General features: G+C 45.6%; 1 protein-coding gene across 4 annotated transcripts in view; it reads left to right on the plus strand.

Moving 5' to 3' along the window:
• Nucleotides 1-18,420, plus strand: part of LOC142585764 (PH and SEC7 domain-containing protein 1-like) — a 472,093-nt gene that overhangs the window by 442,613 nt on the left and 11,060 nt on the right. For all 4 annotated transcript variants that reach the window (XM_075696783.1, XM_075696756.1, XM_075696773.1 and 1 more), the window contains 2 exons: nucleotides 5,569-5,713; nucleotides 18,136-18,279. In XM_075696783.1, coding sequence (XP_075552898.1) covers nucleotides 5,569-5,713; nucleotides 18,136-18,279 — 289 coding nt within the window. The remainder of the gene's footprint in view (nucleotides 1-5,568; nucleotides 5,714-18,135; nucleotides 18,280-18,420) is intronic.

Genomic DNA, 18,420 nt, shown 5'->3' on the forward strand with positions numbered 1-18,420 from the left:
ACCTAAAAGCCAGTATGAGCTTCGTAAACCTTCAAGAAATGGAGAAGGCGGCCGGCCCTATCATGGAACGCACTTAGCATCGCCTGCGCTAGGTGCCACTGCCACCACCGCGTATTGCACAAGCAGCAGCTGATTTGGCCTTCATCTATTCATCTCCGCACACCACTGCAACGCCCAACCAAACCCTCCCGGCCCGGCAATGAGAGTGGCAGCTGCAGCCTGCAGCAGTTTCAGCTTCTGGGTGTCCGCAGTCAACAACGCTTCACGCTTGTGTCTCGGAGTGGAACCCCTCACCTGTGCCGTTCGCTCGCGCGCTGAACACATGGGACAACTACACTTCGGCACGGCAACAACTTGGGAGAGCACCTCAGAACTTCAGGTTTCAAGCGACGCAAGGTATCCCGCAATTCAAGCTGCCAAACCGCAGTATCACGTGTCGGCGGTGTGGCGGTTTTGGCCACATTGCATGTCAATACAGTACTGCTAGATCACGCAGCCAACCCCGCTGTTTTCACTGCAATTCCTCTTTTCCGGCCGATGGCTATGCGACGTCCCTGCAAGTGCTTGCAGCAGCCGGAAAATGAAGAACCACTGCTTGAACTGTTGATTGGTAACAGTGTCCTCTATGCACTCATGGACACTGGGGCAAGCATGAGCTAAATAGATAGCCATGCCATTGCGGCGGCCAAGTGCGTGGGAGCCACCTTCAGGGAAGAAGCACGAACACAGGCTTGTTCAGGGCTGGTCACAAACTGCACAATCGGCTTGCTGTCATATTCGTTGGCAAGGTGGGTCCAGGAAGCAGCGTGTTGTCCTTGGGTAGGATGTTGTCCTTAGCTAGGATTTTATTGAGGTGGCAGGTATTTCTCTCCACATGGGCCTTGCCAAGGTTGGCACTCTGACCCATACGGGCTCGACAAATTTAAACAGGCACCGAAGCGGCCATGTGCATTGGATGCTGGGCACCGACCCCTGTCAGTCTGTAAGACAGCATTGCAATGCGATAAGCAAGGTCCTGATTAAAATGTGGCCAGCCCTCTACAAGCATTTTTTGCAGATGTGCAGGATGTATGCCACAATACCACTGAGAGTGGCGAGTGTAGTTTAGAGAACCTTCAGGAGGAGCAGAAGCAGAAACTTAATAACATCTTTGCAGACCATAACCATATTTCTACCACTCTACCAGGTTGCACGTCCCTGGTGGTTCACAAAATAGACACAGGCAACCCACCAGTTAGATGCAGGCTGCATCCGGTTAATAGCCAAAAGAGAGAACTTCTTTATGGATGTATCCAAAATTTGCTGGACTAAGACATCATTGAGCCCTGCTCCAGTTCCTGGGCCAGTGCCCCTGTATTAGTAAAGAAGAAAACTGGAGGATATCGCCTTGCGGTCGACTACAGACCCTTAAATGCAATCACAACTGCGCCAGCATATCCCATGCCCCGCACAGACTGGGTACTGGTTCAGCTCAGCCGCACAAGGTGGTTCACGAGCCTCGACTGTGCTCAGGGCTTCTTTCAAGTGTCGGTTGTTCCCGAAGATGTACCGAAGACTGCATTCCTGTGCTATAGAGGAGTTTTTCAATTTAAGCGAATGCCATTTGGGGTAGCAGATGGGCCAGAAACATTTCAGTCTCTCAGGGACAAAGTGTTAGAAGGCATAAAACACAACTACTGCATGGCATTTCTTGACGATGTGGTCATTTATTCAGAAACTTTTGAGAACCACCTACAACATATCGATGAGGTACTGCGAAGAATTGGCTCTACAGGTCTGACAATCAATCCCAGCAATCTTACATGCGGTGAACAAGCATTAAAGTTCCTTGGACATGTAATCTCTCCAGGCAAATGTCAACCTGACCCGGACAAGGTGCGAGCGGCTGCCGAGTTCCCATGCCCTAAAGCAGTCAAGGAGCTCCAAATGTTATTGGGCCTTGTGGGATAATACAGAAATTTTATCCCCTGGTTTTCTGACAAAGCCAGACCCCTGACAGCTCTCCTCACGAAAAGAGCCCATTGGGTTTGGGGTGCTGAGCAACAGACAGCATTCGAGACAGGTTAACGCTGGCAGGAGAAGTGGCTGTGGTATTGCCTGACCTGAACAGGCCCTTTGTGATTGAAACAGATGCCAGTGGCACTGGCATATCGGCAGTGTTCTTGCAGGAAGTCGAACGTGGCAGGAAGTCGAACGTGAACTCGGGCCTGTGTCATTAATAGGCAGGACCCTCAGCGCTGCTGAAAAGAACTATATTATCCAAGAATGGGAATGTCTCGCTGTGGTGTGGGCTGTCGATATATCGATTCCAACCATATGTCGAATTCACATCATTTGAGGTGCATTGTGACCATGCATCATTGGCTTGGATGTTTACAACTGAGCAGACATCGTGCAGAGTGCGACATTGGGTGTTGAGATTACAAGGGTTCAAGTGTACCATAAGGCATCGTAAAGGATGGGCCAACATCCCAGCGGATGCACTAAGCAGATGCCCCACCCCTGCTGCCAAATATGCTCAGCCTTGTTTGGCGGAGGACTGGTTTCCAATCGAAGTGCAAGAGCCATAACAAACCATTCGTTTTGAACTAGCAGCCCCTGTTGACGTGACTGATGTGTCCCCACTCACCAACACTGCAAAGTTCCAGTTGGAACAATGCAAGGATCCACTGCTGCTGCAGCTGCTACAGTACTTAAAGTGTGGCCTTCTACCTGGTGACGCTAAAGAGTCTAAGAGGGTACAGGACCTAGCCGATGACAGCGAAATCTCGAACAATGGTATCCTTATGTACATGGTCGGTGAACATAAGGTCGCCTGGCTTCCCCAACACTTACGAGACATGGCGCTGAAAATGGAGCATGACCACTTCCTAAGTAGGCATTTAGGTTTTTTTTTTAAAACTTGAAAACGTATGAAGAGCCGGTTCACATGGCTTGGTATCTGCTCCGATATCTCCCGTTACATCCGCAGCTGCCAGCAGTGACAGGCTTTTAAACCTCACCAGCAAAAATCAAAAGGGCGAATGGACAGTTCATGGGCCACCCATCCAATGCAGCAGCTAAGTGTGTACCTTATTGGGCCACTGCCCACAACCCCTCGGCGCCACAAGTACATCCTGGTGGTGCTGGACAAGTTCACGAAGTTTGTGGAGCTTTTCCCATTACGTGCATCTACCTCCAAATTGATCATAGATAAAATGATCAATGTTTTTTGACGGCACGGTGTGCCTAGCTCCATCTCTAGTGACAATGGCAAACCATTCATAAGCAAACTGTGGAAAGGCATTCTCCAGCACTGGGGAATCAAGGAGAGCCACACAGTCCCATACAGACCAGCAGGACACACTGTGGAATGCCATAACGCAATGGTTAAACAATGCCTGGTGGGCTACTGCACTTCCCACAGGGACTGGGACAAAAGGCTGCCCGAAGTGGCGCTTGCAATGCGCTCATCTGAAAGTGTAATTACTGGCTTTACGCCTGCCTTCTTTTGCTATGGGCGAGAACTACGGAACCCGTGGAGCCATCACAATCAGGCAGCTGGCACCGAGGTGCCCCCTTCTGAGCCTCATGCCCTAGCTGCTGAACTGGATGTGTACCTTTGAGATGCCTGGGCCTTTGTACAGGACCACCAAACTTTGGCAAAAGTCAGCCAGGCAAAGTATTACAACAAAAAATGAACTCCAGCTACCGTCCAGGTTGGAAACTTGGTTCTCCGGGACACGCACCCACTAAGTAAGGCAGCCATTGGATTCACAGCCAAGTTTGCCCCTCGACGCACAGGGCGATTTAGAGGGACTGCACACATTGGACGCAATACCTACAGACACGGAGACAGGGAAATGGAAAGGCCTCGCTAATACAGACCAGCTGAGCCCTTATCATGTGCCTTGGAAGCCCTCTTCATGGGATAAAAGGGGGGGAGGATCTGTGAGGGTACCGGGCCGATGCCAGGTGGCGTAGAGTCGCAGGCACGAGATGGTAGGCAACTGTGTAGAGTAGCAGGCATGGTGCGTTAGGAAACGGTGTGTGGCGGTGAGGGAAAACATGGAAGGCGTGTGTGCGCGGTTGGCATGCGGGGAGCGCGCAACAACGAACTGAGTGAGTGAAGTAATCAGCGGAGCAAGCCGCGTGCGGTGTGGCGGGACGGAACGCAGACTGCATGTGTGCGTGTGCACCGAGGATTTCCCGAAATAAAGAACGTACTTGACCACGTGATCCACGTTCCCTGCCAGCTACATATTAACGAGGTTTTACTGTATTGCTATTCACCATGCCACGATTCTCGCAGCTAGATGCAGCAGCATGAATGGAGGTGTCTCAGCCTTTTGAGAGGCAAGCAGCCACAGTTGGCTGTAAAATAGTATTCATTGGGGCTACAATGTTCAAGAGAGCGTTTGACAAGTAAACCATTGTGAGTTCAGAGCTTATGTACTCCATTTTGGACTGAAAACACTACAGTACAACAACAGTGCACTTTACATGAGTGACAGATTCCTTGATGGAGTGTTTGAAGGTTGCATGTCATTGTTTCGGACAAAAGCTGACTTGGACCTGTCCAGGAAAGGTTACCAGCTAGCTCTAACATTTACTGTGTTACGGACGCAGTTTGAGAACTCGATTTATTTCTTAGGCACTTGTATATTTGCTGTATTCACCTTCAATATATTGGAAGAAAAATACACGGGCATCTATTGGCAATTAATTAGGACTTGGGGCATTTCTTCATTAGAGCAGTGCCCTTGCTATACTATAGTGAAAATGTAGCAAGATTCTGCTGTACAACAAAACTGCGATGTAAAATTTAGAGAAATAAATCCTTTGTGTATTACAGCAAGAACTATTGACCTCAAGAAGCACCTGCTTGGTCAGTGGGTTTGCTCACTGTCATTTTTTTCTTTGTGATGTTCCTGCAAGCATGTTTATCTTGTTCTGTATTTTCTCTAACTTGCGAAAAGATAGCAGATTGGAGGATTAAAATGCATGGAGAAAAATTAAATGTTAAAGCAAGAGGACTTGTGTATTGTTGCCCTAAAGCATTTGCTTTTGTCTTTTCCTATCATTTATGGACTTTGTTGTGAAGCCACCATGACAGCAGTTAAATGTTAAAATATAGGCCGTTCTTACATACTGTATAAGCCAGATAATATAAGCTTGTTTTGCACATTTATGCTGTATCTCATTCTTTATGTTATGCCATGAAAGCTGAAAGCAAGGACACACAGGGATTCCACTTGTAGCTGAGCATTGCTGTTGGGTACAAAGTGTAAGTTTACTAAACAGCAGACTATCCTCCCAGGCATGATTTTCTTACAGCAGATGGTTAACCGCAGGCACATTATAGGTGTGTAGCACAATTTTCTGTGCATAGTAATGCTTCACATTTTACTACGCCTGCCTTCTTTGTCTTCATTGCAGAAAGTGGCAGTCTGCTGTAGGTAGCGTAAATTTTGAGTTTGAGAGCACACGCATCAGAATTTCAAGAGAAGCCTTCATTTTATACTTGTCTTCCTTCTCTCTGGGGTTCTCCATATTAGCTCAACTATGCCTTTGTTTGCTGTGTTCCAGAGACGCCAAAGAGCTGCAAAGCTGGGTAGACACTCTCAATTTTGTGACAGCCAGTTTGTCGGCACCTCCTCTTGCCGGTGCAGTGGGCAGCCAGAAGAGGTTCCAGAGGCCTCTGCTTCCTGTTAGCCATACCAAGTTCAATCTGGTATGGGCACCCCCCTCCTCCCCCTCCCATTTTTTCTTCGCTATGTTTACACATTTACAGCCACTCTCGCTCATTGTTTGTGTCTTTCTCGTGATTGTGGAAGGTTATAACGAAGTAGAAAAGCAATGGTGCACATCACAGCTCTACAGTATGGATCCTGTAGTGTAGTTGGTATGGGAAGTTTTCATTTTATTTGTTGTCTGCATTTTATGACATGTTAGCTTCATCCCAGCAAAGCTGCGTACAAAAATAATGCAGTAACAGTTACGAACACTACACTATGCACACTTTGTCTCATACGATAGCCTGCCAGGTATATGGACAGCTTTATGAAATGTCAATTGGTGCAGCTGTGCAGCACAAACACCAAGGAATTGTGTCTCAAGGCTCACTAAAAAGGTGACCTGCTTTAAAGGAGCCAACAACTGACCAAAATGTGTAATGAGACTATGATTCAATTGAAAAGAAAATGCTTTGTGATAAGATTCAAGCAAGATGTTTTGCAGTTGAAAGAAGCAGTACATTATTAAATGAACCCTGAAGGTTGCATAGAATGGCGTGCATCGACACTCTACTGTGAAACGTAACAATGTTGGAGTCGACCCATGTGATCAGTAATCAGTGTATGCAAGTTAGCTATCATTACATATTTACCTGATTATAATGTGACCCGCCGTGGTTGCTCAGTGGCTATGGTGTTGGGCTGCTGAGCACGAGGTCGCGGGATCGAATCCCGGCCACGGCGGCCGCATTTCGATGGGGGCGAAATGCGAAAACACCTGTGTGCTTAGATTTAGGTGCACGTTAAAGAACCCCAGGTGGTCAAAATTTCCGGAGTCCTCCACTACGGCGTGCCTCATAATCAGAAAGTGGTTTTGGCACGTAAAACCCCAAATATTATTATTATTACTGATTATAATGTGCCCACAAACCTAACATGCACTCACTTCTGCGAGTTGAAAGCAAAAAATTAAAAGTACACCTGAATGTAGCATGCCCCTGATTTATAAAAGAATATTTACTTTCACAGAATAAATTTTCTTTTAATGAGCTTTGATAATGAAAGCAGCGTGCTGCCATCGTCATTTGTGCTTCATTGGCCACAGGTACCAAGCATACAGGGATGATATTCTTGAGCGATCGCTTTTACTACTACCGCTTTCACATTCTTTTGCATGGCTCTGAATCAAACTTCTTGAAGTACGTGGCTGACAGCGTTCCTGGCACTGTGTACAAATAGCGACCTTGGGACAGTGTCAGAAATGATGGCGGCCTTATATGCTGACACATCCAGTGCCGAGTCGCATGAAATCTTGTGAAACTGACAGTATCTTCGAAAGTAATTGACCAAGAGTACTGCTCCAGATTGTAGTTGAGCACAAAATGAACCCACAGCAACCTTCACGAAAATGTGCTCTGTCACCATTTTAGATTGGCGATGATGCCTCTTCTGACTGCTCTGATGGTAAGCTGTTGCCAACGCCGCGAACGGCGGTTTTGGTTTCGTATGCAATTGTAAGGTACAGGCAATTTTCGGACCCATTTTCTTGTAAAAAAGTGTCCATTAGATTTGGATAAATATGGTAAGTGACCTATGCTTTTTGTTTTAATAAAGCTTTCATTATATTTTTATACATGTGCACTTTTCAATACCTATTACAATGTAAAGATAGTTTACATTGACAAATGGTGCTGCCATTGTGGCAGTGAGTGGAATGGCAGAAAGGCAATGTCTATTGGCATCCCTCATTTCATGGCTGCACTCATAAGTGCTTTTGCACGTTTGCAAGTATAAATGCCAAACATCTAAGCCAAAACATTAATATCTAATGAATAGCAGTGAGTACTCAGTAACATCTGTTGTCGGGCTAGTTGGCACATGGGTAGAAACGATTTGAGGCACAAAATAAAACACTGACCAAGAATAGACATGGACAAGCGTACACTTGCAACTGATTTAATTTCTCAGCGCATCCCTACATGTAGCCCCAGACAGGCACACAACACAACGAAAGACTTAGCAAAGGGTGGAGGTGTTTTATATCGGAAAGTTTGGCGACTGGTGCATCAGCATTCCGTTGTTGCATTCCATGAAATCAGTTTCATTTTCTCAGTGATAGGATGTCATAATTTGGTGTCGACCTGTTGTTAAGTCATTCGTTGTGTTGTGCATTTGTCTGAGATTATATGTAGTGAAACATCGGGAAATTTAATGAGTTGCAAGTGTGCACTTGGCCATGTCTATTCTTAGTTCATGTCTTATTTTGCGGCTCAAACCATATCTCGACAGTGACTACATTGTGTCTTTTGTGTACCATCACAGAACACTAGGGAAAACACGGGGAATGTGGGAGATTGAAATTCAAGACAATGAGCAAAACGTGAACAAGGTGAAAGCAGGAGCCAACGTTTCGACAAGTGGGCTTGTCTTCTTCCACCTTGAAGAAGACAAGTCCACTTGTTGAAACATTGGCTCCTGCTTTCACCTTGTTCACGTTTTGCTCATCATCACCCAACACTGGAAGATTCAGTCTGAGAAAAAAAAAAGGAGAAATACTTTCCTACTCATCATTAATGATGAAGTTGCATGAGGCCGTGAACAATAGAGTGTTTTAGCAGAACGTTTTTGACGGTCCGCTCCGCTCTCGCGTACCCGCTCACAGTTAGCGGAGCGGCGGACGAAGAATCAGTTTTAGCTGAGCGCCCGGCTGCGTCCGAAAGGCATGTGCTCGCCTGACGCGCCACCTTGCCGCAGAAGGTAAAACCGCTATGAACATAATACTCAAGTTGTAAGAATTGCCGCAATAAAATAATATATCTGGAATTACTCAAATGTCTGAAGGCATTTCATGCAATACATTGCATTTTTATTTCTTATATATATATATATATATAATCCTTACATTAACAAAGCCGTTATGCTGTGTTGTAGCCAAGGCATGGCTTATTGCTATTTCAGTACACCTAAAACGTGGTCCGCATAAACAAACGTGCGCACATGGCAGGGTTCTGGAACGGGTTGATGGCCACAACCTCCCGAAGTAGAAGATCTTCGTGTCTCCTAAAGTGTACTCTAGGTTTGCGCTTTACAAATCCCGATTCAAACGAGCTCGTTGACGGGCCAGCAGCACTGGGGGCAGTCATTTTGCTTCGCTAGACCCGCTTGACCCGCTCGCCGCGCTCCGCTGAGAAAGCTTTCTAGCGGAGAGGGGGCTCCCGTCCGCTCGCCCGCTCACGGCTGAACGGGTCGCACATGCGCACTTGCGCTTCCGCTAGCCCGCTGAGCGGAGCGGACCGTCAAAAACGTTCTGCTAAAACAGCCTATTGACTCTGGCATGCCTATTTCAGCCTTTAAGGTAACAGCACAGAAGCATAAAGGGCAGACAGTGTCGTGTGCTTCAGCACTTCTTGCTAAAGCATATGCAAAACTAACAAGCCCAAATGTTTTATGCTTGTGAACTACCATTCATGCCATCTGGAGAAAACTAATACAGTTGACTTCCGTAAATTCAACCCTGATGGGACCGACGAAAGTGATCGAATTATTCGGCGGGTCGAATTAAACAAGATGCAGAAAAAAACGCCAAAACACCGCTGATTCATTTGGCAATATTTTCCGGATGCTATCACGTCCCTGAATCAAACATGCGCCCACTTTCATTGTATTCAAAATAGAAAACGTAATGTAGAAATGACAATAAAGCTTCTAAACAAAGTAGAAATCTTAATGCACACCCAATTTTTTAGCACGAAAAATGGGCAAGGAAGGGTCTAATATGTGTTGCTTAGTGGCAGCCGTTTCTCTAAAGGCTACCTTGGTGCAATACACTGGTGTTATGCGATAAGGCATACAAATGCCGTGATGTTTGTTTGGTTTCTTTAGTGCAGGCGAATTTCTGCCCAATTTTTAAAAAAAAAATATAGCATAATAAGGTGCGTATTAAAATAGGGTAAATACCATAATCGAACATTGTTGGCTACGGTTATTGCTTGAAAATATTCCCTAGGGAAGGCTGAAAGATGCCCTTTAGACAGAAAATGACATGTGTTTCAATGCTTTCACTGTCCCCTAAGATGCTGCCACTAAAGGGGTCGCTATTGGGGTCACCATAGGGGTCAGGCATGTGCGTGCTGACTGCTCAAGTTTGAATCATATGGTGAAGGACAATTTTAGGATTGAATAAACGAAAGTTTAGGCCCATAGAAATGCATTGGTGCAGGCCGGGACCTTCAGTCTGGATCAAAATAATCGAAAAATCGAATTAACCAGTGTTGAATCGATGGAAACCTAAGTATTATCCAGCACACAGGGATCGAAGTGCAGAGTCAATTATGCCATCTTGCGCCAAACTGTCGAGCTGTGCCAAACTGTGCCAAAACTCTAATTTTGAATGAAGTCGTCAAATTTAGCAAGATGTGCATGTTCAGTGGCAACCACACAGCCATAGACATGCGTTGGCTAGCGCCTAGCCGTGCAATCCAAGCCTGAGCAATCTGTTTCAGCATCGTCTTTGGTGTGCGGGTGTGTTTGGTGGCATAATTGTAACTGGCCATAAGGAAATGAAAACTGTTTTGTACTGTAACATATTATAAATGTTTTATATAAGTGTTATGTGTTTGCCTATATACAGATTAGCTAAAGATCATTTGAACTGGTGCTCATTTCATGGGGCAGTCTGGAATGAAAGCCACACTGAATGAATAAGGTGGTACAGTTTTCTAAGTGTGTAGCTCAGCAGTTTCGTTATACATTTTAGTATGGGTTCTTGTGCTCTATTGGTACATATGCATTGACTAATGGGTGATTGCCGTGTGTGTGACGTTCTAAATCTATTTCACACATGCACCACATCTGGTTTCCGGGATGATAGTACAGCATGCCAACAAACGACCTTGCATTCATGGAAATTCTTGGTCACAAATTCGCTATTGCAACTGCAATTGTCACTTAAATTTGCACTTGGGCTTTACTATTTTCTGCACGGCCACACTGCACAAAATCATGCTTTTGCTGCCACAGAAGGCAAGCCAAGGATCTTATGTGAAGTTTTGTATTTAGTGAACCTTAGTGGGGGAGGGGGGGAAAATGGTGGTCATAATTAAAAGTTTGGCAGAAACGTGAACCTCTGAAATTACGTTTGCGGCAATGATGTTCACGACGCGACTTGTGCAGATGGAGTCCGAAAATTTTAATATACCATCATTCAGTGCACAAAATATTGGTTGCCATTTTACATTGGCTTTATGGCACCTGGGGCAGAACTGCAAATAAGCCCGAGTAATCGAGCTTATTCAAAGTATTGGTTGACGAAGCAGATTTCTCGTTCACTGTGCACAAATATGTTTAATTAACTAATTTTAAAAATTTTCCTAATCAATGAGATGCCAATGAAAAAGTTGTGGATGACGTTGAGAAATGACCGATAACAGCATTTTGTGGCATCAGGGCCGTCGCTTCAGAGCCAGTAGCCAGCTGAGGCTCTCAGAGATGACACAGGGTGCAAGAGCCATTCAAGAGACAACCTTTACTGCCCGAAGCCTCAAACCAACTGTAGCTGCTTCCTGGTCGCCGCTCCTCGCGCTCCAGAGGGGAGTGAAACATTAAGAGAGGGGAGTGAAACATTATAGCATTCAAGCTCCAAGATGTGTACTGGTCAAACTAAGGTGTCGGTTGTGTCTTTCAAGTGATAAGATAAATTGCCAAACTGGCGTGAAATAACAAATGGATCTTCCCATTAAGATGCCAAGGACACCGAAAAACCTTTAGCTGAGTTGCTCAAGTGATGCGTATGATGTAATACTAGGTCACCTGGTTTGTACTGAACGTCACGGCGGTGCGAGTTATATTGGCGTGTTTGCTCGAACTGAGCATTATGCAATTGCTCACGAGCAGCAGTGATAGTGGTTAGAAGCCTCGCATGTCATGCATTCATGAAATGGTGGTTATCGGAATCGGCCGAATGTGACGTTACCAAGGTATGGTTTAGTGGAAATGAAATTTCCCTGCCAAAGTGCAGATATGCAGGTGTAAAACCAGTGGATCTTTTGATCGTGGTATGCGACGCAAATGCCATTACCGAGAGCTTAGCATCCCATTCCGTATGATTGGTGGTATGTATGTGCCATAAGCGTTGACCTCAAGCATTCTGTTGATTCGTTCGGTTATATTAGCCTGTGGATAGCATGGCCTTGTCTTTTTGTGTTTGATGCCGAAGACAGAACACGCCTTCGAGAATGTGCGACTCGTGAAGTAAGTGGCGTTGTCGGTTGTCAGTTTTGGTGGGAAGTCAAAATGCGAGAAGACATTGAGGAGACAATGCCAGATTTTCTGTGAAGTAAGTGCACGCAATGGGTATAAGTCAACCCACTTTGTAAAGTGGTCCGTGACCACCAATAAGTAGTGGTTTTCCCATGGAGTACAGTGGAAGGGGCCCATTAGGTCACACGCGACAATTTTCCAGGGGCTTTTACTTTTACTGCATCAAATCCAGTGCTAGACCACCACGTAGTTTTACTTGTTAACAAATCGAACAACTTCGTGCATATCATAAAACGTCCTGCCGCATGTCTGGCCAAGTAGCAGTCTAACGTACATAACATATCATAAGACTTGGTGGCAGAACTGTGACGAGCCAAAGCAGAATCCTGGAAGCAACTAATGAAGGCTGTTCTGAGACCTTTCGGGATAACTACGTGAAAGGGGGAGTTAACATCATGCTGTTCAACTTGTGAAATGTAGTGGAGCAAAAGGCCATCGTCAGCGAGTACATTAAGAATCGAACTCAGCAATGGTAGATGATTGCATGCTAGAGCCACCTAGCTGTGTGAGGACATGCCGGCAGAGGCTGTCTTTGTGTTGCACCTTGTGGAGGCACTTCCTGTTGACCAAGATACCCCATCATGGGTCTGTGTCAACAGCAGCAACAAGACATGGTGGCTCCTGGGAGGAAGAAGGCTCGGCCATAGGCACACGTGAGAGTGCATCGGCAATTTTGTTTTGTGCACCAGTGCAATGTTCAATGGTAAAATAATATTATTGCAATATTAATATCCAGTGAGCAAGGCGGCCTCCTGGTTTCTGTAAACATTGCAGCCAAGTAAGGGCCATATGGTCTGTACGGACAGTAAAAGAGGCACTGTCCAAGTACATGTCAAATTTTTTAAGCGTGAATACAGTGGCAAGACATTCGTGCTCAGTTAGTGTAATTTTTTTCTGCAGGTGTTAAGAGTGTGACTTGCGAACGCAACTGGCCACAACTCCCCCTCGAATTCCTGTAGTAAAACAGTGCCTAGACTATAGTTGCTAGCGTCTGTTTGTAGCACAAACGGCTTGTTTAAGTTGGGAAGTTTTAGAGCTGTGCTCTCAGCAATTGCACTGGTCAGTGTTCTAAATGCATTGTGCTGAGAATCACCCAGTGTGTTGATACAGAATAAAAACAAAAACAAACAAAACAATATTTTTCACCGTAATGAAAACATGACCGAAACATTATTTATTATTTTGTTTTGGAGTGAAACTGAAATATTTTTGATCGGTTTTCAGTTCAAGGGGGAAGTTGGCAATCCAAATCAACCAACATCAGGCAACGTCAGCATTAGCGCTTATCTTGGGCAGGAATCGTGCGGGCAATAGCCGGTCAAGTGGTCCATTAATCCAAGCCTGCCGCTCGGTGCACTTGCAGATCAGCATCATAGAAAAACCCAGCGCTTGCACGTTGAAGAGCTTATTGTTACGTTTTCTACACGTACAATGTATTGTTACTGAAGTAGTGTTGTTCATTTATGTTCGTTTGTTATATCGGAACCGTGGTCTCGCATTTTTGCAATGTAAGAGTTGGGGTCGGGCATGAAATAAGTGGTAGCTGGCCCATGCCGTTGTCCGACTCATCCACGCTAAGGTCATTGTTGAAGGGAGGGACTTGTTCTCATCGAGAACAAGGCATATGGGATTTATTTACAGTATCTACATGAAGGGTGGAGAATGTTACATTTCATCAGTCTAGCATGACTGAAAAAGAAAGCACACCGACGAGCCGGAAACAGCTGCTTAAAAACCGTCTGTCCTCCCTAGATCCCTAGGTGAAGGAAAACTGCCGTTCAATCTTCGTCCAATGGGAGCATCCCAAAGTCATCGTAGTGGACCTGCCTTTGAGGGGGAGGGTTCACACGCTCACTTCCGCACTTTTGTTTCATGGAACACACTGAGGGGAGTGGGTCGTCGTAGACAGGGGTTGATACGCTTGAGCCAAGCAGGCGCCTCTTGATTTTAGAACTGACCCTGCAGCTCGCCTCTGCGTCTGTCCATTGTCTGTGACAATTTCTGGGGCCCATGAGAAAGCAGCACAAAGTACCCTTTTCCTGGAGTTCTCTTGCTCCAAGTAGACCATGAACGCGACAGCGAATCAACTAACAATACTTCGTCTGCTGAACAGCTAGCCTTGCCGGCACCGCTGGGCTGTACGAGGAGACTCATTGTTGGCTTTACAAAAGGACTCGTCGCAGCGAGCCGGGAAGGGTTCCAAGGTCGCTTCTCCGAAGATTGCCACCCTCGCTGCAGCAGCAACGGGCTGGGCAAATTTTGCAGGTCGGTACCCCTGCAGGCCGATCGTGACAGCAAGTACACTCGATGACGTGCTGCTTCAGAGATCATCCTCAGTGCCTTGAGTCAAGGCACTGAGCATGATCTCAGAATTCATAATCCACGTATTGCGAAAAATAACTACTGTTTATATCATTGCCTTGCTTTGAAAATCTTTACATGTGAACCAAAACTGTTATGAACCATTACGGATCTCTCCGTTTTTTTTTTTTTTTTTTCCCGAAGAAGAATTGGAACTTAACTTTTTTCAGTGTAACGAAACTAAAATCAGAAGAAAAATATTTTGTTCCAACACCCTGGATTCACTCCAACTCCGTTTTACACCTTTGCACACTAGTTGATTAAGTGGAACCGTGAGCTCTGTGCAGCGTGCTATGAAGAACAGTAGAATGCAATAATTCCCAGAAAATGCTGCAAGCTCTTGACGTCATGTGGGCAAGGGTATTCTGCAATGGCGCAAAGCTTCGCGTCGTAAGGATGAAGCTGGCCGTCGTCCACAATAAAACTGAGCAAGTCAACTCTTGAGCATGCTAATTCGACTTTTTGGGGGTTTACAGTAAGCCCCTCTTTCTGCATTTCCTTAAGAACGATGGCAATGTGTTTTAGGTGTTCCTCAAAATTGAATGAAATGATGACATCATTCATACATGCCATTGTGAATTCGTACCACACTTCATTGAGAACAATACCCATTAGACGTGAGAAAGAACTAGGCAAGTTCTTCGGCAAACAGAAAAAAAATGTCACTTTGGTCATCCTCGGTAATTTTAGCCTTCGGCAGTGTTGGGGAGCTTGTTACCACCACGGGCCGTAGCCGATTCCCTGGGTGGAAACACATTGAGTCGAGTGCGTCATTGGACACTAATGCTGGTAGTGTCCATGCTGACCACAGCTGTAGCATGAGCCAAGCTGTTATGCATCTTCCCTGTACTCTCTTGGTGCCTGTAGCCTATAAGCAGCACAAGAAGGACCTCCTCTGGTTAGAATATTTTGTTGCTGCTCTGAGGGCGGGGGAAGTCATCGTGGACATCGCTTGTCTTGCAGGGATGCCCACCATGGAGATTTTCCACTCCGAGTACTCTATCCGGGGCCGCCACGGAAGTTCATGGCTGAGTACTGTCCCAGTATTTGTCTCCCTCTAGGCACAGGCTGGCTCGAGGGCAATGTCAGCAGGTGGTGGTGGAGCATGGTGTTGCTCCAAAAAGAGCGTCTTTGTGATTTGCTGGGCGAAGGCTGCAAGTTCAAGGGAGGAAAAGGAATGTCTAAAGAGATAAGGCCTGAAGCAAGGGTAGCACCATCGCAAAACATGTGAGACCTTAGTGGACTCAGTGGCACTGGGATCAGTGCCTTGAAAGAGTTCCTGCATGGCCCGAACATATACTAACAGACCCTCATCTGGGTGTTGCGTTTGGGTGTCCAGCTCATGTCGGATGCAGTAATGTAGTCTACTGATGGGAATTCTGGAATGCTGCGACAAATTGGTCCCAGGACATGAATGAAGGCTGCAGGCACAGCCACTGTGCTGCGGTACCTCGAAGAGCAATGGGCGGGACTCGTTCGAGCAAGTCAAGCTCCGAGACAACCGAAATGGTCCTGTAAAGGGCCAAATCACTCTGAAAATTGGGGACAGATTTCCTGGCATTGTGATGACTAAACGTTGGAATGTCCACTGTCAGCTTTGTCAGTTCCACAGGCTGCACGTGCTCATGACCCGTGCGCGTGGCAGTGGCCATGTCCACGAGCCGAGCCGTTAAAGTCTGGCAATACACAGTGATCTGGCCCAACACAGTGATCTGGCCCAATGGCGACGAGGCCATCGCATCTTGTTGCTCACCGGCTTTGCCGGCTCCAGCACCGCCACAGTCCAGAATCTGGGTTGCTGTTCATTGTCTTCCGATACTGCCTTGTGTGCCGAAGAGTGTGTCTCCATGGAAAAACAGACAACGCAAACCAGGCAAACAAGACACAAAAGATATGTACACACAACTCAAGAAGCGGTAAGATATGTACGCCACACAAGAAGCGGTAACCCAACCACGAAAGACACCACAACCGCTACCGTCAAAATGCCAAAAACCCCTGCTAACAAACGAGAAGCCCTGATGCCTATCTTCTGAGCACGACCAGCTGGCCCTACGTTTCTGGCGCCAAATGTGAGCTCAGGGCCATAGCTTCAGAGCCAGTGGCCAGATGAGGCTTTCAGAGGCGATAGAGCATGCAAGAGCCGTTCAAGAGACAACCTTTACTGCCTGAAGCTTCAGAACAACTGGAACTGCTTCCTCGTTGCCTCTGCTTGCGCTCCGGCTCCAGGCTGGCTGCACATGTCATGGGCTTTGTGTGGGATGGGCGCATGAGCCAGACTCAGATGGTGATGATTGCGGCACAGCGGCACGGATTCATGAAGACCTTTATTTTAACCAATAAGAATGGCCGTGAATTAAATAAAGAAAGATTTAAAAACCCGCTATGAATATGACAACGCTTTACTGCGTGCCAAAGATTGCATCAATCTTTATGTAAACCTTGTCAAGTAGGGGCACTGCGAACAAGCGTCCGCACTTTTTGCTTAACATGTCAGCTGTTTTTGACGCGCATCTTCGATCCTTATGAAATGCTAGGTAGCGCGATCTTGTAACGGTTCGCTTTCTGAACTGTTCCAAGACCGTGGCCCAGGTTTGCACATTCGCAATATACACAGGGTTTTAGATTATAATGTTTACATCTGAGAACGGGCCTTTATTAATGGCTTGGGGACACATTGTCATGTGAATTTTTCTTTTTAATTTCTCAGGCTTTTTTTTGTTTTCCTTTTTGGTTTTATTGGAAGAAAGGACCACACAAGACCCTAGATTGCTATATACGCTGTTATCAGTCATTTCTCGACATATTCCACAACCTTTGCATTGGCACCGTATTGAATAAGTAAGGCAACAAATGTTAACATGTTATAATTAAACATTAAATTAATTAAATTAAAAGAAATAGAAAAACTCAACTAGCATCAACAAAAGCGTAGCAACTTAGAGTTGGGCGCTGTTTGCTCAAAAGCGTTCAGTTATTTTTTTTCTTGGTCGCATTTCGTTGGGATACTATCCGGTATTTAATTAATGGAGGTTTCTGACAAACCCATATGGCTTTCCTTTGTAGCTTCATGCTACAGTCAGGTGGATGACAATTTTTTGCTGTCATGAACTTTATTCACCTAGCGGGCTTCCACAAAACTGATTTGCCATGACCTAACAGTGTTCTGCAAAGTTATATAAAGAACACCTTTGTCTAATCTACCTGTATTTCACTCATATTGATATTTACCAAGCTGCTCCAAGACACGTATTTGCTGCACCGAAACGGACAATTCATGCTACAAAGCTGCTCCAAAGCGCCAAATTGGCTGCTACCAGAGCTGTTCCAAAACTTCCTTCACTGCTTCCATCCCTGAGCACATAAATAACAAAACTGCTTCCCTTGTCCAGTCAGAGAGATGCTGTCTTGTAGGACTTGAAACTGTTTCTTTTGTTTGCATATTATTGATTTCTTTTAATCTCCTTTTCACATTATTGTTTCGTGTATGCAGTTTCACATCTGATTTCATGCACCCATTGCTTGCCATAAGTTCCACAGACTGTCTTGTCTCAAACTGAAATTTTTTCATCTTCAGGATACTGTCATACAATTTTCATTTGTTCATACATTCAAGTTGGGTATGAGTGTGGCAACTGTTAGACTGCCAAGTTTTCATCCTTTGACAAAAAAGGTGCAGAGAAGTTTTTCTTCGCTCACTATTTTTTACCTTGCGCATTCTTTATGTTATGGTATTTTCCAGAGAGAGCAATTGACTGACCACGAGAATCGCATTGTGTGGCTCGAGAAGGAGCTTGAGGAACATGTTGCTAATGCTCCAGAGAAAGGTGCCAAGTCTAGAACTGTCGCCGAGTTTGTTGAGAAGGAGTCTTTCTTGCAGAATGAGGTGAGTTGGGCTTACTTTTGCAGAGGATTTTCTTATGCCGTTTTCAAAGCTTTAGCAATAGTCAAGATAGCAGAGAAGGAACTGGGTCTGTTATTTTAGCTAATTGCCAAATTAGCTGTGTAGTAAATATCCTGTGCCTCT

This window comes from Dermacentor variabilis, chromosome 1 (genome assembly GCF_050947875.1).
Source record: "Dermacentor variabilis isolate Ectoservices chromosome 1, ASM5094787v1, whole genome shotgun sequence".
Lineage (NCBI taxonomy): Eukaryota > Metazoa > Arthropoda > Arachnida > Ixodida > Ixodidae > Dermacentor > Dermacentor variabilis.